The sequence below is a fragment of the Mus musculus genome, chromosome 7 (genome assembly GCF_000001635.26).
Source record: "Mus musculus strain C57BL/6J chromosome 7, GRCm38.p6 C57BL/6J".
In the NCBI taxonomy this organism is placed as follows: domain Eukaryota; kingdom Metazoa; phylum Chordata; class Mammalia; order Rodentia; family Muridae; genus Mus; species Mus musculus.
In genome coordinates, this window is record NC_000073.6 from 22,710,079 (window position 1) to 22,737,668 (window position 27,590).

At 43.3% G+C, this 27,590-nt stretch overlaps 1 protein-coding gene and 2 pseudogenes across 1 annotated transcript; 2 read left to right on the forward strand and 1 right to left on the reverse strand.

Moving 5' to 3' along the window:
* Positions 1,461 to 2,270, forward strand: Gm18061 (predicted gene, 18061; annotated as a pseudogene).
* On the reverse strand, positions 3,520 to 9,632 carry Gm4567 (predicted gene 4567). Its single transcript, NM_001037248.3, has 3 exons — positions 9,473 to 9,632; positions 5,905 to 5,995; positions 3,520 to 4,862 (listed from the first exon to the last, which is right to left on the reverse strand). Exon 3 carries the CDS (start codon positions 4,830 to 4,832, stop codon positions 3,927 to 3,929), a length of 906 nt encoding a protein of 301 aa, NP_001032325.1. The 5' UTR covers positions 4,833 to 4,862; positions 5,905 to 5,995; positions 9,473 to 9,632; the 3' UTR covers positions 3,520 to 3,926.
* Positions 13,783 to 14,296, forward strand: Gm18468 (predicted gene, 18468; annotated as a pseudogene).

Below are 27,590 nucleotides of genomic sequence, written 5' to 3' on the forward strand. Positions count from 1 at the left end.
AATGCTTTATTACGCTAGCTTCAGCATGAAGAGGAAGACCCCGAGCCCCAAAAAGGCGCTGCTTATATATACCTCAGTGCGGCGTGTCCACACCTGATTGGCTGCTCTCTCAGCACACCCCGGGTTTGGGCAGTGACTCGGCGTGAACACACTCTTGCACATGCGCATATTGCTTGTTTACCAGTTAGGCCAAGCAGGCACAGTGGAAACTGCTTCCCACATGTTCTGGGGTTCAAACTCATCAAGGCAAGCCTGTGACTGACTGGGCTATCTCTCCACCTCCACCTTTTTTTCTTTCCTGCATTACATTTTGTCTTGAAACAGGGTCTCATATAGAGTAGCTGACCTTGAGCTTGCTTTATCTGTTGAAGGTCCTTTTGGAAATAAGTTAACAAATTCAAGAGACTAGTGATAACTGAGTAGTTTTAAATATACAATTCTGCAGAAAGGGAACTTTGGCATACAGAAAAGGCATGAATCGCTAAGGGGCTGATTTGACAACATTTGAGAGTGTTTTTTTTTTTAAACGTAGATAGAGAAAGTCCAGTTCTCTCCTCCTATAGGCCTATAGAGCTTGCATCTTGATCCCTATCTCATTGGCCTAGGATAAAAGCCTCAGCCAGTAAAAAAAAATTGGGACTGGAGAGTGGCCCCCTCCAATTGCTGGCCTCCCTATATGACCCAGATAAGTGACTAGGCCTAACACTTGTAACTTTCTAAAACAAAGAGGGGCTAGCCCGTAACCTGCATGCCTGTAATTTGGATGTACTCTAGCTTACCTCATGCAACAAAGCAATCCATGTCTTACACTCCTTATCCTCCTCCAAGAGCTCCAGAGTTCTGAGAAGTCTTGTTTGAGATTATGAAGTGTTTTTTGAGATGCATGAGACAGGTTACAAGATAAGGCTGCTGTTCACAGTTCCCAGCGCATCAAGGTGTGTTTTTACTCAAGATGGGTCTTGTTCATGAGATTGTTGTGATTTTCAGCCTTTCTTTTGGCCCGTGTGTCATTTATTTGTTCTGTCTGCCCAGCATCTCCTGGGAGAGCTGCTGTGCTCTTCCAGAGAAGGCTTCAGAGTGCAAGGGACCACAAGCTCTACACAGGCAAGGACTTAATCCAAGGCAGTCACTGGTCACTTCCTGGTATATCCCCTATGGATGAAGACAAACCAACCCTGGAGGAGGAAGCTGATTTGGGAACAGGTTAGAGATTAGGAACATGTGTCCCAGAAAGGACTGATCTTCTTGTGCAAGCAGCCCAAGGGGAACCTGGAAGCTCTGGGGGACTGGGATGTCCTGCTGAGCCAAGCCTCCCTGGCTATTGGTCACCTTTTTTACCCAACCCAAGTGGATGCTGGCCTGAATTTCCTCTCTCCCAGACCAAGGGGAGTGAGAGGTGCTGCCCCATGCCAGTTAAGTAGATGCTTTTGTTGTTAAGTTCCAGGCCTGGAGGAAGTAGGCTGGGCTGCCCTGTGTGTGTGCTGAGGGGTCCCACCTAGGGTTTGGGGAAAGCCCTGGCCCCACAGCTGGCCTGGTTGTTGTCTCCAGGTTCATTGCTCCTAAGTGCAAGCAGTGACTCAGTGCTGCAGTTACTGAAGGCAGAGATGGCCAAGCAACAGCCTGGCCTGTGAGTGGTGTTTACAGCCCCCTATCTGGACTCTAAGGCCATTGGGCAGCAGTTTCTCTGCTCTGGGCATGAGCTCCCTAAGACTGAGCTGATGTAAAGCCTGCTGCTCATCAACCATGCAGGTGAGACTCCTTTCCAGACCAGGACTGTGAGCTCTAACTTCAATGCCCTTTGTGTAGGTAGAGAGTCAGTCCTGAAAATTCCAAAGTCCAATAGGAGAGAGAATGGACCAGTGTTACTATAGGCTTAGCCTTACCTGGTTGTCTAAGGGGAGGAACTGTGGAAAGGGGAGGGAAGGAGAAGAGCACCCTTCTGCTGTGCCATTTTTTCCATCATGTTTACTGTTTGTTTTGTTTTTCAGGAACTAATAGGGACGTTTCTAAAGGCTTCCTGAATGTGAAGGACCTAGCTAAGGTGAACAACTTGACTCTGAACCTGACCTCTATGTGCTGCTTGACTTGGGTACCCCGAATGCCTTTCCAGATAGTCCTGGCCTCAGTAAGACTGTGGTTACCAACTCATCTCTGTGTGCACAGCAGCCTTTCAAGGGCTGAAGGCTGTACTGGCATGAATTGCTGCCTGAGACATGGTGTACCAGGTCCTGGCTATTGAGGAACCCAGTGACACGGTGCTGAGCTACTCCCAGTGTAGATGGCTCAGACTGACATTGCTATCCCCAGACCTAGCTGGTACCTCTCTGGAGGCTGAGCAAGGAGGAAAGTCTGATCTGTTTTCATTAAAGAATCCAAAGACTATAGTGCCCCTGCCTCTGGTCAGGATTCCTCACTTTGCAAGAACATTACAGAATCCCAAGAAGTTGGAGTAGTCGGGCAGAGCCACTCAGCCTTGGGAGTTGCCTAATTAGCAGGTGGGATAAAATATTTATACAAATAAAAATGATAGAGAGTTAAAAATTAAAAACAAAACTCCTTCTCTTTGTTAATGGCAGGCAGCAGCACAGATTTCAGAGACAGTTCATGGTTATCTTCCTTATTTCCTTCCAATGGTGTCACCAGATACAAGGGGAAGTGCTGCAGATGAACCTCACTTGGGTCCTAGATCCAAGGGTGAAACTCGGGGTTCCAGTTATCAGTGGGCATGGAGTTGGCCTGGATGACAAACAAATACGAACACAAGGGAGTGTGCTATCTGAATGTAATTTGTCAAATTGAGTACCAGACTTTTAATACAGAAGAAAATAGGGGAATTAGGTGACACATCGGCAAGGTACAATGAGGTTACCGGATGCTTAATGACTTTTACACAGAACAGAGAAATGCAAACATAAAAACTGGCAGGAACTGGGCAATAAAACAATTGAGACAAAGTCCTCTCTATCTAAGATCAGCTATATTCTTAGAAGCCAAGTGTTTGAGGTCTTTACACTCTCGAGGCAAGGGCTTTCATGCCCAAGTCATGGTTCTAATTAGGGAGTTCCGCTCTAGCTAACCTTCTCATCAATAATGCAATACTCTAAAACCACAGCCCGATCTACTTCCTAAACCATTGTAAATTCCTGTATATGGGAACAGCTTGGCTTTTATTCTAAGTGATAGTATTGGGGGGACTTTCTACTAATAAGTAATGTAGTATGCCATACATAACTATAATAAGAATTCTAAACTTACATTGTTAAGCTTGCCCTGAGATTTCTAGCTCTATGTAGTAGATAGTAATGCCTGATTTCTTTCACTATCTCTCTTACAATACTAGAGGCAATTCTGAATGTCACTGAATGGGCAACATTTTTACTGAATTCCAAGCCCAGGGCCAGCTCAAGACTAGGGCATTGTTGAAGGCCAGGGAGCAAAGTTCGATTTGGCTTAGATATTGAGCAAGTCATTGCTTGGAGGCACCTATAATAAAACAATACTGAAAGAAAACACACAGATCCATTCGCAAGGACAAGTTTGGAGCATTTATTATACGGGATGCTATGGTTCCAGGAGACTAAGTTTCCGTGAAACTCTTTGCCTCAGGACTGCTTCCAGGTTTCTAAGCCTGTCAAGTGAGTCACTACTAGAGTAGATGTAGCAGGGTGGCTCCACCTCCATCCTGAGGCTGGCCACCAATAATGGGTTCTTCTCAAATGACAGCAACTTTCTGATGGACAACCTCTTCTTGTTTGATGTCCTCTTCCTGGGTGAGGTTCTTTTTTCCATGAGGGTCTCTTTCTCTAAGATATCCCCAGAGGAGGATCCTGGAACACCTACACTCTTAGGTGGCTGCAGGTATCCACAGAGCTCCTCTTGGGGACTGCAGGAGGACATATTCCTGTCAGGCTTCTATGTGATGACTCTCATGGTCCTGACAATGCTGTGGCTTGGGGTGCCTGGGAAATCTGTGTGGAAGTAGGTGGTAAACATGCCTCACTGCCCCTGATCATGGGGTGCCTCATGATTTGGTGGATGGTGGGCCTCCTGCTGGGATTGATCATCAGCAGTTCAATGATGACATTGAGAATATCAATGGAAACATGGGAAGGGATGCTGAAGTTTGCAGAGATGATCTCCTGCTTTAAGTCCACAAAATACCTGCCTTGGAAAGGCAAGTTCCCAGATACCATGAGGAACAGGAGGACCCCTAAACTCCAGATATCTACAGGGGGGCCCTCATATTTCTCTGCTTGCAAGAGTTCCGGGGCACAGTAGGGCAGCGTGCCACAGAAACCTGCCAGCTTTTGTCCAGGAATCACTTCAGCAGCCAAGCCAAAATCACACAGCTTGGCATTTCCCCTGTAGTCGATCAAGATGTTGCTGGCCTTTATGTCTCTATGGACAATGTGATGGTCATGGCAGTACTGCACCGCATGTACTATCTGGGCAAACAGCCTTCGAGTCTCGCTCTCCTCTAAAGACCCCACTTTGATGATGCGATCTTGTAGCTCTCCCTCTGAGGCATACTCCATCACCAGGTAGGTAGTCTCTCTTCTCTGGACCACATGAAACAGCTTGATAATGTTAGGATGGCTAAGTGATTTCATAATCCTGGCTTCCCTGCAGATGGGTGAGGTGTACTCCTTGGTGTTTTGGAGAATTTTTACAGCCACAGAGGTACTTGTGGGGACATGGAAGGCTCGTTTCACCACTGAAAATTTTCCTTCACCCAGTGTGTTCAGCATCTTATAGTTAGTGTCGAAGTTCTCTTCAATTGAGTAGCAGGCCTTCAGATCCTGCTCCATCATCTTCAGATCCTGCTCCGTCATCAGGCCCTCTATGACTTGCCTAGAACCAAACTTGCAACGAGAAAGTAAAAAAAAAAAAAGAGGAACAAAACAAAAACAAACCATTTAAAATCAGGCTGAAGAGAATTTTTACATTTAAATCTTCTTACCTCCAAAAGACAAGAAAAATGCCAGAAACATGTCAGACAACCTAATCAGGTATTTGGAATGCTTGGGAAGAGAAGAGCAAAGCACCTTCTAAAGCAGTAGACACAAACTATGACATAGATCAGTTTGACAGCAACCAAGTGCAAACTGATAGAACAAAACAAGGGATCACGAACAGTAAGAGCTGCTCATTGGAAAGAACCATCCTCTCCCCTGGTCTCAGCACACACTGAGAGCCAGTGCACCAAGAAAATCAGGTTCTAGAGGAGTGCATAAGACAACAAACAGACACTCCAACACCCACAGTGTCCAGGCTGGAGAGCTGGCTCTGGAGTCCAAAATGTCAGCTACTCCTGTAGAGGACCTGCACTTGGTTCTCAAGACCCAGGTCAGATGGCCCACAACTGCCCTAAGTCCAGCTCTCAATCTTACACCTCTGGCCTCTAAGGCCACTTATACAGCAGACTCACCATCACTACATGCCACTTAAAATACTGATACAAATCTTTCTATATAATGTTATTTATGAACCTTGTTGGTCAGAAGAGGGCATCAGATTCTCTGGAGTAGAACTACAGGCAGTTGTAGTGAGAGCTTCGTTTGGTTTAAAACCTAGGTATGGTATATGAACATGTTATTGCTTTAATTCCGGGTGTTTGACAAGAGGCTCACAACCATCTATAAATCCAGTTCCAGAAAACTCTGACTCCCTCTTCTGACCTCCATAGCAGAGACCAGGAAGGTGGTGCTCAGACACACATGGAGGCAAAATACTCAAGCACATTATTGAAGACATAAAATATTCTAATTTATCAAATGTAACTTTAAAAAGTAAAATAGAAGATAATAAAGAACATTGAAAAGTAAACACATAAATCAAGCCATCAAACACACAAACCATAACCACAAAAGCCTATCATAGTCACCAAAGTGTAGAGAAACTCACTATTTTGGGATCTGAAGCTCCTGAAGTCCAAGTCTAATCGCTCAGCATCATTGAACGCCAGTTCCTTTCCAATCAACTTACAGCTTCTGTCCTGTAATGACAGGAAGCAGCCTCATTCAGAGCTGTAAGTGGACAGGTGTCTATCATTCCTTACAATGGCTCCTGGTGTTGTCAAACCATGAAATTGATCAATGGTGTCCAGGCACAACCCACTGGCTTTCCCCACATTCTTTCTTGAAAGACAGGATGTCTGATCTTGGTCATTGGGGCAGTAGAGGGCTGGTTACACTCAAATATCTGTCCCCAGTGTTGCCCAGTGACCCTTCGTCCTGCTAGGTCCACTGCCGAAGGTTCATAATTTTCCCTAAGCTATGCAAACAGGTAGGAACAATGTTCAAACAACTTGACACTTTGTGGAACTTTTGACACCCCAACTTTAACAAGGAATCTCCCCTTGTTAACAAGGAGTCCTAAGACTGATGATGGGCTCCAGAGCTTTGGTCCTCCCTCAGTTATGGATTCTGGCATTCATTGGCTACAGATGGACAGTGTTCAGCTTTTCACTTAGACCCTAGCCTTCATGACAACTTTGTAATAACTCATGTGTACACTAAAAGGATTCAATTATTAATTTTTTTTAAACACACATTCATAGGTGCTAAAGGATGGTAGCTATTTACTACATTGGTAGTTAGAACAAAATACTGTTTTCTATGGTAACCCAGGGTTTGAGACTAACACCTGTGAGGTTTAGAGGAAGATGATAACATTCATCCCATGTTCTCCATTAGGCCTGAGACTTCTCACCATAGCCCAGGATCCAGAGACAGTAACAATTCCCCTCTGTTTTTCCAAAGGGACAGGAGTTTGTAACGGAGTTCTGTGAAATGAGAGGTACACCATCCAAGCAGTAGGCAGCTTTTGTTCCTCAACATGTTTTTGAGTTCTTTGGCCAGTGGGACTCAAGGGCACAGACTTGATTCTTTGCTTCAAAATTACTATTGCCCCCATCTCCTATGCCTGAGAAGACACTAGCTTTCACAGCACATTTGCTCTACTTAAGACAGAAGATACATCATGGGATGACAGCTGCAGACAGAGGGACCCAAGTAGGTTCAGGGACAAGCAATTTTATGTTCCACAAAGGAAAGTTCTTCAAGGAAGTATAGTTGTGGCTCCTTTTAGACTTACATTTGTTCTGGCCTTGAACCTTTTCAGCTGCCCACTTCCTTAAATAGAATCAACAGAATAGGATCTGAGCATTGCCTTTGCTCCTTGCATGGAGTAATGATGTTTGAACTTCCAGGAAGATCAGAAGATAACCAGCCAGGAGGAATCTTTCTGCTAAAGCAGAGACACATTGGTGCCCTTGCTTAAGAGACCATCCAATCCTGTCAGTCCTCTGAACAGGAGGACTTGATGTGATGTGGCCTCTACTTGGAAAGTAAGGGTATGAACAAAACAGGGAAACAGTGAAAGACTTGGATGGGGCAGGCATAAGAAAGTGTGATGGGGAGGAGAATGTGATCAATGTTCTTCATGTACATGTATGGAAATATCACTGAGAATGAACATGTTGTGTAGTTAACATAAACTAATGTTCCAAAATAGTGAAAGGAATATAGCCATGTAAAATAGAACATTTTAAAACAAAGTCAAAAAACTAAAGAACAAAGAAGATATAAATTCTTCCAATCATACGAACCAACAAAGGACTGGAAGAGAGAGTTAGTATAAAAGCAGAAAACAGAAACTTCGGGATGACAAGATGACTTAGTGGGTAAGAGGACTCTTCTGAAGGCCCTGAGTTCAAATCCCAGCAATCACATGGTGACTCACAACCCCCTGTAATGAGATCTGATGCCCTCTTCTGGTGCATCTGAAGACAGCTACACTGTACTTATGTATAATAATAAATAAATCCTTGGACCAGTATGAGCAGGGATGAGTGTGTGGGGCTGACCAGAGTGAGCAGAGGTCCTAAAAATTCAATTTACAGCAACCACATGAAGGCTCACAACTATTTTTATAGCTACAGTGCACTCACAAATATAAAATAAATACACCTTTAAAAAACAAACAAACAAGCAAACAAACAACCCAGTAACCTCTAAACTGAAACCTAAGGATTTAAAAGAAAACTCACTATGTTCAGATTCAACAATACACGAAGATCCAAGCGCAGTGGCTCAACAGCCTAGAACTCCAAATGCTCTCTACCAACCAACAGCTACTTCAGTCACTGTAAGGACAGGAGGCAGCCTTAGCCAGAGCTTAAGTGAGCAGGTCAATGACCTCCCAATGGCTCCTTTTGAGGTCAGAAGTAAAATGGACCAATGATGGTAGGGCACAGTTCACTGGTTTCTTTCACATTCTGTCCTCAGGACAGGAAAGGCTGGTTAGTGGGGCAGTAGAAACACCTGAAGAAGGTTACACCTAGTTAGTAGTCCCTAGATCCCTTATTGTGAGGAATTTGACCATGAAAGTTAGCCTGGCCTTCAGTTGGGCTAAGGCTAGAAGCCCAGAGACATTGAAGGGATGGTAGGAACTTTGCCTGCAGCAGGCACCTGGCCCTTGTCACTAGATGCAGGCCCTTATAGAATTGTGTTTATCAGTAAAGTAAGGGCAATGCCCAAAGCCCTTCCACATGTAGCCTGAACATCTCAGACCAAGTTAATAGGAAAAGAGATGTGACCTGTGGTCACTTAGACTCAAGACAGATCTCCATTCTAATGAGGTACCTAGAGGCCTTGAGTTCTTAGCCAATAAGCTTTCCTTCTCAGACATTCCTCCCAGCAAATGGTATTTAATCTCAGGCCCATCCTGAGAAGTGGGGTATGGTTTTACTCATTCAATTTCTGCCATGACAATAAATACCTTAACACCATGGACTGCCTCTTTTCATTGGGATCCACTGTGGGGAGCCACAGAGATGGCCCTTGCCTATAGAGCCACTGTCTAATTTCCTGTAGAAAGTCTATTTGCATTCTCAACCACAACTGCCACCAAGTCAAGTTGGCCTCTCTCAAGCCAAGGACTCTCCACAATGGACCAGCCAGAGCTCTCCCCTTTCCCACGCACAGCCCAGGGCTAGCTCCATCCCACAGGCCCAGATTCTGTTCTCAGATCTTCCTCTATTTGCAGAGGTGCTGGAGTGTCCAAGAATTTGGGAACTCCATGGCTCTAGCCTCTTCTCAGGCCCAGGGACCTTCAAGCCAGCTGTGACTGCCACGCACCTCAGACTGTAGTTTCCCACAGCCCAATACCCACTCAGCAATGGCATGGGACTAGCACAAACTCCCTTTGTCCTACCTTCTCAAGCAGCCGATCCCTGTGTTAGAGTGGACACAGGACTCACAACCCTACCCCCTATGACCAACTCTATCTGCCAGGCTATATTTTCAAGATTTTTGGCAACTGGACCAACAGGGCCACATGCTAGGGACCAATGTTCAAACTCAGGACCCTTTCTTGGATAGTTGATATCTCTATTGCTTGGGGAATCTCTAGAGTTACAGAACATATGGAATGTCTTTCTATATTGAAGTAATTCATTATGGCAACTTACAGTCTGTAGTCTAACTTCCCAACAATGGTCAGCTGTGAATGGGAAGTCCAAGAATCTAGTAGTTGATCAGTCCCATGAGGCTAGTTGTTTCAGCTGGTCTTCTGTTGAAGTAGATTCCAACAGGTATGCTGGCAAGTAAATGCAAGTGGTTAAAAAGAGTGAATCTTCCTTCTTCCACCGTCCTTATGTAGGTCTCCCTCAGAAGGTGTGGCCAAGATTAAAGGTGTGTACTACAATCCCTGGAACAGGGATTTATCTCAGGCTGACCTTGAACTCAGAGATCTCTTGGCTTTAGTCTCCTGGGATTAAAGGTGTGTACTATCTTGTCTTAGCCTAATCTTTTCATAGTCACTTTGCATCAAGATCTCCATGCCAAGATCCAGGTCAGAAACTTGTGTCTTCCAGCCTCAAGATCTGGATCACAGGTGAGCCCTCCAATTCTGGATTTTGGTTTATTCCAGATATAGTCAACGTGACCACCAGGAATAGCCATTACCATATCCAAACCCCAATAAAGACCCTTCCCACTTTCATAATACTAAGTGAAGTCATCTGAATCCCACCAGGATGCAGAGTGCTATCCTTCACTGGGCGTGCACACTCTATTAGTGTGCTTTATCTTGCTGGGATTCAAAACACCACAAAGAAATGCAACTTGGGGAAGAAAGGGTTTATTTGGCTTTCACTTCCCAATCATAGCCTACATGAGTGGAAGTCGGGCAGGAACTCAAGACAGGACTCTTGAGGCCAGAACTGAGGTAGAGGTCATGGAGTAAAGCTGCTTACTTTGACTGAGCCTGCATATATATACATATATACAGCCATGGCCTCGTATCCAGAGACATAAATCAATCATGTGCTCCCCCATAGAATTACCTACAAACGAATTAGGTTCCTTCTTCTTCCCCATATTTATCTAGCTGGTGTCAAGTTTCCAAAAACTAATTGGCACACACTAACATTCATATATTAGTGCGTGGATAACATGGTTCTCCTTTTACTTGGACACAAGCATTCTGTAATAAGTGTTGGTTTATAGAACCTGTCTAACTCATTTCAAAAACATCAGTTCTTTTATTTTTAGATTCAGAGTAATAAGAATAAAATGGTAGCTTGTGAGGGACACTGGGATGCTGTGACACAATGCTCTGTTTCCCAGGACACTCCAGGGTGACTACCATCTATGGGGCTCAGAGGAAGAGACTTTGTCACATCTTCACCAAAAAATCATTTACCCCGTTTCTCACCACAGAGAAAGTTGGAGTCCAGAAGTGTTAAGCTAGGCCCTTCATGCTATGGAAACAAACAAAGATATGTTCCTAAGGAATCCCCTATTCTAAAGTCCAGATTGGTGGAATAACTTGGTATAGATGTTTGTGGATTTTTTTAAAAGAATTATTTATTTATTATATATAAGTACACTGTAGCTGTCTTCAGACACTCCAGAAGAGGGCGTCAGATCTTGTTACAGATGGTTGTGGGCCACCATGTGGTTGCTGGGATTTGAACACTGGACCTTTGGAAGAGCAGTCGGGTGCTCTTACCCACTGAGCCATCTCACCAGCCTTGTTTGTGGATTTTAGCCATTAAAAACACTGTAGGGCTGGGCATGGTGGCACACACCTTTATCCTAGCACTCAGGAGGCAGAGACAGGCAGATTTCTGAGTTCCAGGCCAGCCTGGTCTACAAAGTGAGTTCCAGGACAGCCAGAGCTATACAGAGAAACCCTGTCTCGAAAAAACATTAAAAAAAAGTGTCATTGTGACACAGGTAATACAATACAAAAACAAAAACAAAAAACCCTCCTGCATGGGATAACCCACTCAGATAAATCTTACATGTTCCAGTATATGTGGATATTACCTGTTGAATCAATGTTAAACTAGCTACAATCAATAGAACCACAGAAATTGGATACAGAGTAAGAGACAATGGGGGTACATGTAGATCTTGTTAGGAAAGAGAAATAGAATAGCTATCATTGAAGGGGGACTGGAATGGAAGATCAAGTGGGGAAGTGGAGGGGAGAGACAGCTAACATAAGGGCCATTTGAGGGGTAGTATGGAAACCTGTACAACAGAAGCTTCCTAAAATATATACATATATAAGTGTGCTCTAAATGAAATTATTAAATAATGGGAGAGATAGAGCCTCACTTGCCATCTCTTCTCACTAAATGAAGTTTCCTGTCCTGGGATAAGGTTATATCTAATTGTCTTGTTCAGAGCTATCCTGTGAGAATCCCTAAAAAAACCCAGGCTATTTCCAGGACTATAGCTTGCTGACAGCTAAGACCATTTCTGAAACAAACTAAGCAACTCAATGAACATGGAGGAGCCAAGCTGATATGCCTACATAGAGCCTTTAACCCTATGTTCTATTGCCTTTGGTACAGGAAGATCCTGTGCATGCTACCAAAAGAAAAACAAACACCAAGTCAGCCACAAACTCTCCAATCTACAATGATGCCCCGCTTGCAAAATACACGAGTGAAATAGTGTCACAAAGTTTGTAGGAGTAGCCAATCAGTATCTGATTTGACCTAAGGCTCACTCTAGAAGAAGGAACTCACACCCAACTCTGGTTGGGTGGCTAGATACCTGAGACTGGATAACCAAGGAACCTAGCATAAAACAAAATAATACTAGTCCAAAAGATAAAAGTAGCAAAAAAAATTAATCTTAGTGACATTTTGCTATACTCACAGATCAGCACTTTGCTCAGCCAATGCCAAAGAAAATTGCTCCTGCAGCAGATGGGGGAAAATATAGAGATTATAAACCAGACATAATGAAGAGTGAGAGAGCTTGAAACACTCAGCCTAAATCTATTGTCTTTGTTAAACACCTCCCTGAGGGCTCCGGGAAGCCTGTGGAAGTGGAGGTATAAAGAGTGTAATAGCCAGCAGGTATTGAAGGACAAGAAGAAAACAAGGCCCTCTTAATCACCAGGAGCAAAGACCATATGAGCTCACAGATACTGAAGCAGCAAGCACAGGGCCCACACGGGTTTGCACCAGGTCCTCTGCATATACATTATGACTTCCAATTTAGGATTTTTATGGGATTCCTGAGTCTGTGAATGAGTGTGTCTCTTATTTTTATGCCTTCTTTTGGGTACTTTTCCTTATTATTATTATTATTATTATTATTATTATTATTATTATTGTTTTTATTTTGGTGTGTGCCACCACGCCTGGCTCAGGAATGGGATGGGTTTTTTTTTTCTTTTGTTTTTTTTTTTTTTTTTGGTTTTTCAAGACAGGGTTTCTCTGTGTAACCCTGGCTGTCCTGGAACTCACTTTGTAGACCAGGCTGGTCTCGAACTCAGAAATCCATCTGCCTCTGCCTCCCAAGTGCTGGGATTAAAGGCGTTGGCCACCATGCCCGGCTTCCTTATCTTTGTTTATCTTGTCCAACTCCAATATGATAGGTTTTTATTTTAATCATATTACATTTCATGTTGTCATATCTTACTATTTACCTCTTAGAAGTCTGTGGATTCAGGTGGAGGAGGAGGGAGGGAGAGAATGGGAGGAGTAGAGGGAAGGAAGACCTTGATCAGCATGTTATGTGAAGAAAAAAAAACCAAAAATCTCTTCAATAAAAAAGAGGAAAGGAAATAGAAGGCATTATTTAAATTAAGGGAAGTGATAGAAAAAAAGCAGCATGTTGCATGGAGAAGAGTGGCAGGAGGAAGGTGTGGAGGGAGGGGGTGGTGGGAGGAAAATGTGGCAGAGAGGCGGGTGATGGGGGAGAACAGGTGGAGGGAGGTGGGACGAATAGAAGGAGGGAGGAAGGTGGTGGGAGGAATATGTGGAGGGAGGAGGATGGTGGAAGGAAGATGAGGAGGGAGGAGGGTGGTGGGAGGAAGATGAAGAGGGAGGGGGTGGTAGGAGGAATATGTGGAGGGAGGAGGGTGGTGGAAGAAAGACGAGGAGGGAGGAGGGTGGCAGGAGGAAGACGGACAAAGCAAAGTGTTATGACAGGTGTTTAAAATGTAATCATGAATCCTATTATTTGAATGCTAAGTAAAATTTTTACTTTAAAGGGCTGGAGGGAAGGCTCAGAAGTTAAGAGTACTTGCTGTTTTTGCAGAGGACTAGGGTTCAGCTCTCAAAATCTATCTCAGGTCCCTCACAATCATCTGTAACAGCAGATCCAGAGAAGGCAATGCTGTCTTCTAGCCTCTTCAGGCACCCACATGAGAGTGTTCAAACACACCCCATACACACACACACACACACACACACACACACACACACACACACACACTATTTAAAACTCTGGGAGACTTCAGTGAAGCGACACATGAGTTGGTCCTCAAGAGTATTCTACAGTGAGCTATGAGTTGGGAATTGATGGATGTGGATCCCAGCCATGTCTACATGATGCCCCATATGTCAGGATGCTCTTGGGGCTCACTTCTGTGATTGTTCACCTAGACTTCTTGGAGACCACTGTGAACTCAACTTTGATGAACAAGCAGTCAGCCACATCTCCAAGGGATCTGTGTGTGGATGGAAGAAACAGCTACTACTGTGACTGCATGGGGAGTAGATTCACAGGGCCACATTGTGAGGCTTTGATACCTCATTGTTAGTCAAAGCCTTGTCACAATGATAGAACATGTGAAGACACTGTTGACAGCTATATTTGTCATTGCAGGCCTGGATAAATGAATGCAGAAGCAACCCCTGCAGTTTAGGGTGGGGCGGTGTGCTGAGCAGTCCTCAGAGTATCAATGGGACACATTGTAGGCCTGCCTTCTTATCTTGGAGCCTTAGGTTGTTTGTATCTGTCAGCATGGATTCACAGTCACAACCCTAGAATAATTGTCCTCTGAGGGGCTCCACCCAGCAGCTGACAGAAACAGACGTAGAGACCCGTAGCCAAACATGAGACCAAGCCCAGGAAGTCTTCTGGAAGAGTTGGGGGAAGGATTGGGGAACCTGGAGGGGGCAGGGACTCCACAGAAGACCATCAGAGTCAACTATCCTTGTACCCTTGGGAGTTCCAAGAAACGAGCCATCAACCAAAGAGCATACAAGGGCTGGACCTAGACCCCTACACATATGTAGCAGATGTGCAGCTTTGTCTTGTGGGGGCTTAGTCTGACTCTGCTGCCTGCCTGTGAATCCTGTTACTCTAACTGGTCTGCTTTGTCTGGCCTCAGTGGGAGAGGATGTGCCTAGTGCCACAGTAACTTAAGGTGCCTGGGTGGGTTGGTACCCAGGAGGGGCTTCCATTTTTTCAGAGGTGAAAGAGAGGAGTATAGGGGACTGGAAGGAGAGGGGGGCAGTTGGAGGGGGCATCAATTGGGATATAAAGTGAATAAATAAGTAAATAAATAGACAAAATTAAAAATCCAGGAGACATGTCTCCATAGTTAAGAGCGCTTGCTGTTCTAGGAGAGAAACAAGATTCGATTCCTAGCACTCATATGGCAGCTCACAACTATATGTATCCCTAATCTGAGGGGATCAACCACTCTTTACTGATCTCTGCAGACTCTGAATTCATGTAGTACATAGGCATATAGGCAGGCAAAAAATCCACTCACATAAAATTTTAAAAACTGAAAAATCTTTAAGAGACACTAAAAAAAAAATCAGGAGAGAAGCAATGAAGGGAAGGTAAGGCAGTATGGGAGAAAATATGTTTAATGTAGTCTATACTTGCATACTGTACTAGTCAGGGTTATCTAGAGTCACAGAATGTAAGGAATGTTTCTCTATATTGAGGGAATTTATTGTAATGACTTACAATCTGTAGTCCAATTTCCCAATGATGGTCAGCTGTTAATTGGAAGTCCAAGAATCTAGTAGTTGCTCAGTCCCACGAGGCTAGTTGTTTTAGCTTGTTTTCAGTAGAAGTAGATTCCAACAGATGTGTTGGCTAGTAAATGCAAGTGGTAACAAAGAGTGAATCTCCCTTCTTCCAATGAACTTATATAGGTCTCCCTCAGGAGGTGTGGCCCAGATTAAAGGTGTGTACTACCATGTCTGGATTTGGGACTTGAACCAGGCTGACCTTGAACTCAGAGATCTCCTGGCTTTAGTCTCCTGGGATTAAAGGTGTGTACTATCTTGCCTTGGCCTAATCTTTTCATAGTCATTTTGCCTCAAGATCTCCATGCCAAGACTTAGGTCAGAAACTTGTGTCTTCTAGCCTCAAGATCTGGATCACAGGTGAGCCCTCCAATTCTGGATTTTGGTTCATTCCAGATATAGTCAACTTGACAACCAGGAATAGCCTTTACACATACAAATGTCCCTTAGTAACACAGCCATGTACAATGGATGTACACAATGAGAATTATTTTAATAATAAAAAATATAAGTCAGTGTGATGGTTTGTATATCCTTGGATCAGGGAGTGGCACCATCTTAAGTTGTGGCCTTGTTGGAATAGGTGTGACATGGTTGGAATGGGTGTGTCACTGTGGGTGTGGGTATAAGATCCTCACCCTAGTTGCCTGGAAATCAGTCCTCCACTGGCAGCCTTTGGATGAAGACATAGAACTTTCAGCTCCTCCTATGCCATGCCTCCCTGGATACTGCCATGCTCCCACCTTGATGATAATGGACTGAACCTCTGAACCTGTAAACCAGCCACAATTAAATGTTGTTTTTTATAAGACTTGCCTTGGTCATGGTGTCTGTTCACAGCAGTAAAACCCTAACTAAGACAGAAGTTGGTACTGGGAGTGGGGTATTGCTGTGATAGGCCTGACCATGCTTTTATTTGAAAGAATGTGGATTTTGGGATTTTGGATTTGGAAAGCAGTGGAATGCTTTAAATGGGGCTTAATGGGTCATCCTAGTAGGAATATGGAAGACTTTGTTGCTGGGAGTGATTTGAACTGTGTTGACCTGACCCAAGAGATTTCAAAGGAGAAGAATTTCAGAATGTGGCATAAAGACTGGTTTTGTGGTATTTTGGTGAAGAATGTGGCTACTTTTTGCCCTTGTCTGAAAAGTTTGCCTGAGGCTAAGGTGAAGAGACTTAGTATTAATTGCATTGACAAAAGAAGTTTCAAAAAAGCCCAGCAGAGACTTTGTTCTCTGTTTAAGTCTTATGAAGAGAAGTTTGAACAAGCATAGCAAGCTTAGAAAGGAAAAATATAAAATATATGGTTTGAGTATTAAAGGGGTACCAGGAAGTGAAATGATGCAAAATCTTGTGTTTTAGGAGATAAAAGATTAAGGGAGTGGGACCTTGGGGCAAGATTCTACCCAGCTTAATTAGATCCAGGTATGGTGGTACACACATTTAATCCCATGAGACAAGCATGCTGATCTCTGCATTCAAGGTCAATCTACAGAGCAAGAACCAGGATAGCCAAGCTTAGGCATTGAAGGATTTAGAAAACATAAAGCTAGTGATAATGTAATAGTACAAGGGGATCATGTTCTAGTTCCTGTAAGCAGCAGAACTCGGCAGCTTCAGCCATGTGGCTCTGACTCTAGAGTAAAGAATGGAAGGAACTACTGGGAAAATTGATGCTGGTTAGCTGGAGCTAAAGAATTCACGGTGATTAAGAAGAGACCAGCATTGTTGAGGTGAAATCTTCAGGAAATTGTTTTCTGGTAGCACAAAGAAGCTGTGTTCCAGAGATACCCAAGGTTGTACCTCATTCTGTGGCTGGACTTGGTAATGTGTAAGAGTCACTCAGGTGGTACTGCTTGTGCAGGAATGAAGGGTTCATGGAGAGAAGCTGAGGCTTAGCACTGTGAGAGGCCAGGGAAGGCCATTGGAGAATGTGAAGCCTCAGCTGTAGTTGATGGCCCAAGACTGAAGGGGTCATGCAAAGGATTTGAGGCTTGACACCCTGAAGAGAGCCTATGAGAGGCTATTGGTGAAGCCTAGTTGGAGTGGAACACCCCAGTGTATTGGAGATGTCAGTACCATGGGATGATCACCAAGAACAGCAGCCTTAGTAGAGTGGATCAACCTGAGCTTAGAGTGCTACCGAGGGCAGAGCTGGAAAAGTGATGCAAGCCCTTAGGAGGATTCCAAAAGATCAAGTGGAATCCCAGGCACTGAAATAAGAAGCTGTAACATTGAAATTGCCTTGGAGACTCAAAGATGTTAAAGATGCCAGAGCCATGGGATACATGCTGAGGAAAGCAGCTAACAGGGAGTGGAACCAGCCCAGGAGAAAGCAGTTTGTTGCAGTCAACAAAGATGACAAAGGAGTGGAGATCTGAAGACCGCTTTGACATCAGCCATGGAGATGGAGAGTTTGGAATTTGCTCAGCTGGTTTCCTTCCTTGCTTTGGGGATTACAGTTAATTAAGTTGAATGAATCTCAGAAGAGACCTTGAATTTTGGACTTTTAACAGTGTTGCAACTGCTATAGACTATGAGGACTTTGAAAGTTGGACTAAATGCATTTTGCATTATGCTATGTTTAAGTATGGCCCCCATAGACTCATGTTTTTGAACAAGACTATGGGGACCAGGGAGTGGGATGTGATGGTTTGTATATCCTTGCATCATCTGAAGTTGTGGCCTTGTTGGAATAGGTGTGACCTGGTTGGAATGGGTGTGTCACTGTGGGTGTGGGTATAAGATCCTCACCCTAGTTGCCTGGAAGTCAGTCTTCCATTAGCAGCCTTTGGATGAAGACATAGAACTCTCAGCTCCTCCTGTGCCATGCCTGCCTGGATACTGCCATGCTCCCACCTCGATGATAATGGACTGATCCTCTGAACCTGTAAGCCAGCCACAATTAAATGTTGTTTTTTATAAGACTTGCCTTGGTCATGGTGTCTGTTCACAGCAGTAAAACCCTAACTAAGACAGAAGTCTAAGACAGCGAGTAAAAAAACAAAGAGAAAGAAATATTAATAGTGAGTAAGTAAAATAAAAACGGAGGAGTTGGAGTGCAACTTGGTAGAGTGCTTGCTCAGTATGCAAGAGGTCCTGAGTTCAAGTTCCAAGTGTTGCATAAACCAAGAACAGTGGTGTACGTCCTCTGCAATCCCAGGGATGGTGCTGTACAACTGCGAGCCCAGCCCTTAATGAGAGGAAGGGGAATCAGGAGTTCAAAGTCATCTTCAGCTCTTCAGAAACATCAAGACCAACCTGAGCCACATGAGAGACTTTCTTGGATCAATTTTTAAGTAAATAAAATTGGAAGTGAACAAACATAAACCCATAATATTTTAAAAGATCAACATAATACATCTAGCTAAACTGAAATGAAGGGAAAATATGGAAATGGAAATATGGAAAGTAAAGAAAGGAAGACAGAGATGACATGGACTCTGGGGCATTAGTAAAGGAGCATTGCTAGAAATTGTATATACATCAAAAAATTAGGAGAAATGGGTTAGGAGTGAAGAGCACTGATACTCTTCCAGAAAACCTGGGTTCAATTCCCAGCACCCCCAGGGCAGCTCACACCTGTCTGGAACTCCAGTTCTGGGTAACCGGATGCCCTCTCACAGACATACATATAAGCAAAATACCAATGCATGTAAAATAAAACCAAGAAATCATCTTTAAACATCAAAGAATTAGAGAGTTAAAGAGTGGAGTTAAGTTTCTATTGAAGACCCAGGGTCATCCTTCTACAGCCATGATCCCTTTAGCCAGTGTCATTTGATTTTAAGAATTCTGATTCCGGGGTTCAGAGAGGGGCTCCTACTTCTCAGATGAGAAGGAGAGGGGAAAATGGGGAAAGAATCTGTGTGCGGGGGGCTGGGAGGAGGGGGGCTGATATCGGGATGTAAGTGAATACATTTTAGGAAAAGTATTCTGGTCTTTTGTAAACATTATGTTTACAAGCTGATATTCTAGATTTTTCCCTTTCCCTTTGGACTCTATTAGCCTGTATATGAAGGTACTATCTTCATTTTTTTTTCTACTCAGGGTTCCTAGTTTGATAATCATTTGAATGAAATTCTCATAGTATCAGAAAGTGTCCAGACTGTATTGCTTTATTTAATTTTTCTATTTTCCTCTGCATTCATTTTTTAATTTTAATTTTGTGTTTGTGCATGTATTTGTGTGTGTGTGTAGTGTGCTAAGTTCACAATTTTGTAATGGGTCACATTCACAGCTATCCCTAAATGCAAGCGGTCTTTAGGCCACAGGCTAGACACGCCTCCATGGCCACAGTTACTCCTTACAGAGAACAGAATAAAAAAGAACACTGTCACACCTGTGCCTTTCTGAACTAGATTGGGCACCTCAGAAGTCTTTCTCATTGTAGGTTTTCACAACATCTCCTGATTGAAAAATGGTTTACACCGGCTGTAATATCAGAACTCCTGGAGCATCAGGCAAGAACCTCGCAGCAAGTGATCTGAAGGGCACAGGAACGTCCACAACCAATCTCAATTTCACATAGCTAGAGATGCCATAAACTACATTAGTGAATAAGCTATGTCATCAACCGATGAGGTTCTATGTAAATCTGAGATGTCACAAATCCTTGTGGAGGGCCACCAAGATGGCTCCCTCCTTTGGTAAAGGTGCTGGCCATCAAGCCTGATGACCTGAATTCAATTCCTGAGACCAACACACGGAAGGAGAGCACTGACTCCTGGAAATTACTATCTCTTACACACTGAATAGAGAAATAAAAGTTTCCTTAAAGTAAATAAATATTTGTGGAATGCGTGAAATCAGAGCAGCGGAGAAGGTGTAGTCATACTTCCTAGACCTGTGTTAACTTGTGGGTCTTGACCCCTTGGGGAGATTGAATGACCTATCCACAGGGGTCAGATATCAAATATCCAGCCCACCAGATACTTACATGATCATGAATAACAGTAGTAAAGTTGCAGCTATGAAGTAGGAATGAAAATCTTGTTATGGTTGGGGGTCACCATGAGAAGACAGCAGCATCACTAAGGTTGAGAACATTGATCTGATCCTTAACCCAGGATTCAGCGTTCTAGAATCACCTGGCATCTGTAAGCATCACTGAGGACCCGTTCCCACCTGCAGCTGTCCGCTGACATCAGCCAAGGGTTTGGAATACCCTTGGTGACTGCGACTCCTCTCATCATGCACCACACAGGAAAAATGATGGTCTGCTCAGTAGACTCAAAGGAGAAAAACAGAAAAGATGTAACATCTCTCTGTACTCCCAGGTTTTTGTACTCCTAAGTCTTTGTAAACTAGAAAATGACTCAATAAAAAGAGGTCCAAAAGCAAAGCACCAAAAACCTCATGCTGAAGAAGAGATCATTTAAAATGATACATTTTCTGTTTTGTGTACTCGTGTGCATGCATGCATGTGAATGCGTGCATCCCCATGTCTAGGTGTGGCAGTCAGAGGACAGCTTAGGAGAATCAGTGAGTCCCCAGAGTCAGACTCAGGCTCTCAGGCTTTACAGCAATGTTTTCTTTGGGGGACAACAATGACAACACTGGACCAGACTGGACAGGGCACAGGGTGGAGTTCTAGCTTCATGATGGAGCAGTTGGGTGAGATGCTCAAGGACCATGCTAGTAGTGTTCCACACCGAGCTGGCCATGCTTTTAAAAAAATTATAAAGTTGATATAAAAACTTGACCATCTTCCCATAATATGTATAAATATTAAATATCTATATTTACATTGATCTTCCATGAACATTTTGAAGCTGCCCAATGGATGGGTAAGACTCAGATAAGATGGAACCCTGTATAGTTTTCCCATATATCTACAGTAGTTTAATCTGTACATTAGGTATAACAGATTATTAATAATAATAACTTATAATAAATTAGAGCAACATTAACTACACAAGTAAAGGTCAATTAATACTATTGAGTTCTTTTTTTAAAGATTTATTTATTTATTTATTTATTTATTTATTTATTTATTTATTATATATGGGTGCACTGTAGCTGTACAGATGGTTGTGAGCCTTCATGTGGTTGTTAGGAATTGAATTTTTAAGACCTCTGCCTACTCCAATCATCCCAACTTGCTCTGGTCAACTCTGCTCGCTCAGGCACACTGTAGCTGTTTTCAGACACGCCAGAAGAGGGCGTCAGTTTTCACTTTGGATGGTTGTGAGCCACCATGTGGTTGCTGGGATTTGAACTCAGGATCTTTGGAAGAGCAGTCAGTGCTCTTACCCACTGAGCCATCTCGCCAGCCCCACTATTGGGTTCTTTATTTCTGGGATTTACCACTAGTTTTTAAATTTTATTACATTTATTTATTCATCTATAAATTGTGTGTGAGCAGACAACTTGCAGGAGTAAGTGTTCTCCTTCCACCATGTGGATCTTAGGGATTGAACTCGGGTCTTCAAGGCTTGATGTCAAGTACAACCAGCTGAGCCTTCTCACTGATGGCCCCTCCCCCACTTAATATTTTCAAATTTTGACAGTGGGCAGCCTAAGCCAGGAAAAAGAAAGCCTTGGTAATCATAGTTAGAGCTTGAAATTTTGCCACAAGTGAACACACCTGTAGTCCTAACACTCAGAAGGCTGAGGCAGGAAGAGCCCGAGTTAAAGGCCAGCCTGAACTTTATAGTGGGAAGAAGCAGAGATAAAGAAATTGCCTACCCTCATTTATATGCTCCTCTTAAATGCTAGATAGAGATGGAAAAAATAAAATAACATTAAAGAGGATGAAGGGATCTGAGCTTCCCATCCGTCTCTTCAGGAAGATGGGGGAGGGATTCCTACAGTCAGAAACCTCGGAGTCCCCTATCCGGAGTGCATTGTGAATCCTACACCAAGATTCACTGCAATATCCACTATCTGTAGAATACCAGGAATCGAGGGCTCAAAGCCACACCCATCCTCCGACATCAATCACATCCTTCTTCTTCTAGCCAACCCTCCCTCCCCCGCCCCCCAGACCAATGAAAGGAAGTGACGCATTGGTCAATCACATGGCACCATAGACCTTTCTGCCCAGTTCCAGCTGCCATGTATTAAGGACTAATTGGAAGCCCCTGGGTGGTGAGTCAGCAAATCTTCGGCTTTTTCCCTCTTGTATGCATTTATTTTCTTTATTATTTGAGGAGGTTGTATGTGCACTTCATTTTGCTTCCCTTTTTCCTTCCTCATGCCTTGACACACCAGAACTAGTTTGCATCCTGTGTTATGGCTATTTGGATGACTTTCGTTTTAGCAGGGTAGCCTAGACACTTTGCGGTACTTATATTTAACTATTTAACATTTAACTTTTTTTTTTTTAAAGGAAAACAAAAATTACTACTAGACTGAATCCTCTAACGCTTGCTCTGGCTGGATCCACAGACAATCCTGCTGACTTTATCTGTCTTCTTCCTACTTCGAATTAAGTAGAGGGACCACAAGAGGTTGTTAGCTGGAGACCTCGGAGGAGCGGGTGCTCGTGAGGCCTCGCAGATACAAAGAGAAAATAAATAACGTGTAGGCATCGTGAGGGTTGGATACCTGGGAATGTAGAGGGTAGAGATATATTTATGTATTTATATTCATGTTTGTGAGGCCGAGAATCAGGAGAACCCACAGAGAAGCAGGCAGATGTGAACACACTGGGTATTTGTGTCCAAGCCCAAGTCTTTCGTGTGAGTTCACCACTGAGGCCAGAAAGATCTTGATATTCCATTTCTAGGGTATAATCCATTGAAGACTCGCCTTTTTTCTTTTTTCTTTTTATTGGCTGTTAGGTAAATGCATGGGCAAAGACTGCCCTTGCATATCAATAAAAGGGGTCTTTACTGTTGGCTGGAGTGTGGAGTTGTGTTGCCTGGGGTTAAACAAATATATGAAAGTCCTGACCTCTAATACCTCAAAAGGTGGCAAGAAGAGATTGATGTAGATTTAATTTAGTCATTCTAAGGGTAACACTGTGGAGACGAAAACAAGGGAAGAATTATATGATAATCAAGGAGTTAAATAGCTACATGAAAAAGGAGTTAAATAGCTACAAGAAAAAGACAAGATTTTCAAAAAATCTAGGGCTTCGAAGGGGCAGGTCAGGGGTTCCCTGATGGAGAGTGTGAAGCCACTGATCCCCTACCTCAGAAAGTGTGAGGCAATTCAATTGCTAGAGGTTTTGGTGTTTTTGGAGTTGGTTGGATTTTTCACAGTGTCTCAAGGACTGTAAGCTAGCTGAAAAATCACTGTGTAGCCAAGGGTGACCTTGAACTTCTAATCCTCTTGCTTTCACTTCCCAGGTTCTGGTATTACAGGTGTGCACCACCACATCTGATTTTCTGTGTTGCTAGGATGGAAGCCAGGGTTCTGTACATGCTAAGCTGGCATGCTGCCAGTCAACCCACATCCCTAATAGAAGTTCTGTAGTTTTAAACCACTTAGTTTATGTCATTTTGTATCAGAGACCCCTGAAAATTTACCTGTAATATTTTACCAAAAATAACTCAGGGTTTATGTTCTGGAAATATAAATGTTTTTCAGAACCACAGTATATCAAAGCCAGGAAATTAGCAGTAGCAGGATACTGTTGGCCAACATAAAAACTTTAATATTTACCCTGGTGTGATGTCACATGCCCTTGATCCCAGCACCAAAACCAGGTAAAATAATAATGAATGATAAAAAGAGAGTCAAAGTCAGTAGATTGTTTTGAGAGGTCCCAAAAGGTCTAATTTTAAAAATATATATAAATAATATATATAAACAAACAAATAAATAAGAAGGTAGTCATGGTATCACAGGATGAATACCATTTCAGAATTCAGGAGGCAGAGGCAGGCTCTATCAGTTCAAGGACAGCCTGGTCAACATAGCAAGTTCTAGGACAGCCAGGGCTACACAGAGGAAACCCTGTCTCAAAACAAAACAAACAATCAAAAAGCTAAAGAAGCCTGGGAGTGGTGGGACATGCTTTTAACCCCAGTACTCAGGAGGAAAAGACAGTGGGATCTCTGAGTTCCAGGCCAGCCTGCTCCATAGAGTGAGTTACAGAACATCAGGGTTACACAGAGAAACCCTGTCTCATAAACCAAAAACAGCAGCAGCAGCAGTAACAACAACAAAAACTACTTAATGTTTCTAGTGTATTGTTTTTTAAGTGGTTGGGTGTGAACATTTGTTAACACTTCCAGCATGCAGCCTGTGCCTCAAACAACTGGGGTTCTGGGACAAGTTTGTGTGCTTGCTCATCCTCCCAACCTCCGACCCCTGTGAGGTGTGTGTGTGTGTGTGTGTGTGTGTGTGTGTGTGTGTGTAAGTGTGTAAATAATTTCTGGAGCAACAATCTTTTGACCCAAGTTACTGGTGAAGATGTTGGAATCTAAAGTCTTAGGGAGGAATTTGTTTCACCCGTAAAGTTAGTCTTCAGCCTTCTCTTTAGGGCTGAAGGTAAGGTTGGTGGTAAGCACGCTTGCCTAACCTGTCAAAGCTGGAACCAAAAGCCCTTCAATAAGCAGAAAGAGAGGGATGTCATTTTAAAGAACCAGTATATGTGAACTAAACCATCAGTTTGACTGGGTTGAGAGTCCTGACTGTCCCTGCTTTTGGTGCCTGCAGGGTATGTGGTGAGGTTTCTGGATGCTAACTAATGCTTCTTATTCATTTGTTGTTTTTTTTTCCATCCTTTGTTTGTTTGTTTGTTTGATTGTTTTTCTTTTGTCGTTGTTTTTTTTTTTTTTTTTTTTTTTGGTTTGGTTTGTTTTTGTTTTGAGACAAGGTCTCACTTTGTAGCCTTGTCCTGCTTCAAATTCACAGAGCTACACCTCCCTCTGCCACCTGGGTGCTAGTATTAAAGGCCTGCACCACCTGGTGACTTTTTTGTTATTGTTTTTCAAGACTGGGATTCTCCCTGTAGCTCTGGCTGTTCTGTAAGTAAGAGTAAGCTCTGTAGAATAGGCTGGCCTTGAACTCAGAGATTCCCTTGTCTCTGCCTCCTGAGTGCTGGGATCAATGGTGTGTGTCACCATCACCTGGCTTATTTTTTAATTAAACCTGTTAGGGGTTCTCAAAGAATCTACTGAACTGACTTTGAGTCAGTGTCTCTCTCTCTCTCTCTCTCTCTCTCTCTCTCTCTCTCTCTCTCTCTCTCTCTCTCTCTCATTGATTACTATTTCCTTCTGATTTGGGTTGATGTCTTTGTTGTTTCTCATGTAAAGTACATGATTTGCTCATGAAATTTCAAGCTAAATATAGTCCCATTAGTGCTCCCCATACATGCACAAATATGGGATCACTCACATGAACACTGGCAACTACCAGGGGTGTGTCCTCCTCATGGAAGACTGGTTCTCCTTCTCAGTAGCTGTCAAATACCATTAGCTCCTCAGATAGGAGTGGGACCTTACACCCCCTCTTCCATCCATGCAAGAATGTTGACTGGCTTGGTCTTGCTCAGGCAACCCCAGCCACGGTGAGTCTGTGTATGCAACAACTGTATCATGCCTCACAGTTCTTCTTCCTGTAGTCTGGCATTTAAATGCTTTCCTAAATTCCCCCATCAGATTATTTTAGGAAGCAACGCCTCATCTAAGGAATATTCATGGTTGAGGCAGACCCCTTTTCTGTTTGCAGCTTCAGACACAAGGAAGACTGCCTGTAACTTTGCAGTTCTGCAAATTGCTGGCCACCAATTAGAGGAGATTGGGGTGGGGGTTTGGCCTCCTGGTTTCAATATGTGCTTCTTTGATCTCTGAGTTCAGAGCACACTGAAAATGGACCACAACAGTTTATTTCTTACAGTGACTATGATAGATGAGGGGCTGCTGCAGGTATGTTGGCCAGAGCAGAAGTCTGGTCTGGGTTCTTCTACGTTTCCTCTTCCTGCAGTGTCTGATCTAGTTGGGTTGTCACTAATGATGGGAAAACAGACCCACACCACAGTGGCAGCTGCCTGGGGAATTATTTTCAGACCCCCCTGCCCACACACACACACTCAGACAAAACCAGGGTTTCTGGATTCAACAAAGAAATTGATTTCAGAGCAAGCCAGATGTGAGGGCAAGTTGAATTCTTTAAAGAAAGTAAAAAAGAAAGAGAAAAGAAAAAAAAAAGAAAAGAACTTCAGGAAAGAGAGAGAGAGAGAGAGAGAGAGAGAGAGAGAGAGAGAGAGAGAGAGAGAGAGAGAGAGAGAGAAAGAGAATGAGAGAGAGAGAATGAAAATAGTAAATGGGCTTTTCAAGGGAGACACAGTTTCTTGGCAGTAGATAGACATAGGATCTTTTTTTTTTCTTTTTTTTTTTTTGGCAATTGATTTTTTACTACACAACAAGGTTGTAAAATGAGAATTGGTCAAACCAAGGCACAGAGATGAGAAATTTCTTGGCGGGAATCTTCAAGAAGTGTAGGGACAAACGACATAAATTTATAGAATGAACAGTTGTAAAATCATCAGACAACACCAAATCGTTAACCATTTAGAGTTCAAAGTTTTGTTTTTTTGCTTTTTTTAATTAGGTATTTTCCTCATTTACATTTTCAATGCTATCCCAAAGGTCCCCCATACCCACCCCCCCCCCAATCCCCTACCAACCCACTCCCCCTTTTTGGCCCTGGCGTTCCCCTGTACTGAGGCATATAAAGTTTGCAAGTCCAATGGGCCTCTCTTTGCAGTGATGGCCGACTAGGCCATCTTTTGATACATATGCAGCTAGAGTCAAGAGCTCCCGGGTACTGGTTAGCTCATATTGTTGTTCCACCTGTAGGGTTGCAGTTCCCTATAGCTCCTTGGGTAATTTCTCTAGCTCCTCCATTAGGGGCCGTGTGACCCATCCAATAGCTGACTGTGATCATCCACTTCTGTGTTTGCTAGGCCCCGGCATAGTCTCACAAGAGAGAGCTATAACTGGGTCCTTTCAGCGAAATCTTGCTAGTGTATGCAATGGTGTCAGCATTTGGAAGCTGATTATGGGATGGATCCCTACATATGGCAGTCACTTGATGGTCCATCCTTTCGTCACAGCTCCAAATTTTGTCTCTGTAACTCCTTCTATGGGTGTTTTGTTCCCATTTCTAAGAAAGGGTAAAGTGTCCACACTTTGGTCTTCGTTCTTCTTGAATTTTATGCGTTTGGCAAGTTGTATCTTATATCTTGGGTATCCTAAGTTTCTGGGCTAATATCCACTTATCAGTGAGTACATATTGTGTGAGTTCCTTTGTGAATGTGTTACCTCACTCAGGATGATACCCTCCAGGTCCATCCATTTGCCTAGGAATTTCATAAATTCATTTTTT

Excerpts from the sequence above, each read along its gene's own strand:
- Gm4567 (NM_001037248.3), bottom strand. The coding sequence starts at position 4,832 with ATGACGGAGCAGGATCTGAAGATGATGGAGCAGGATCTGAAGGCCTGC.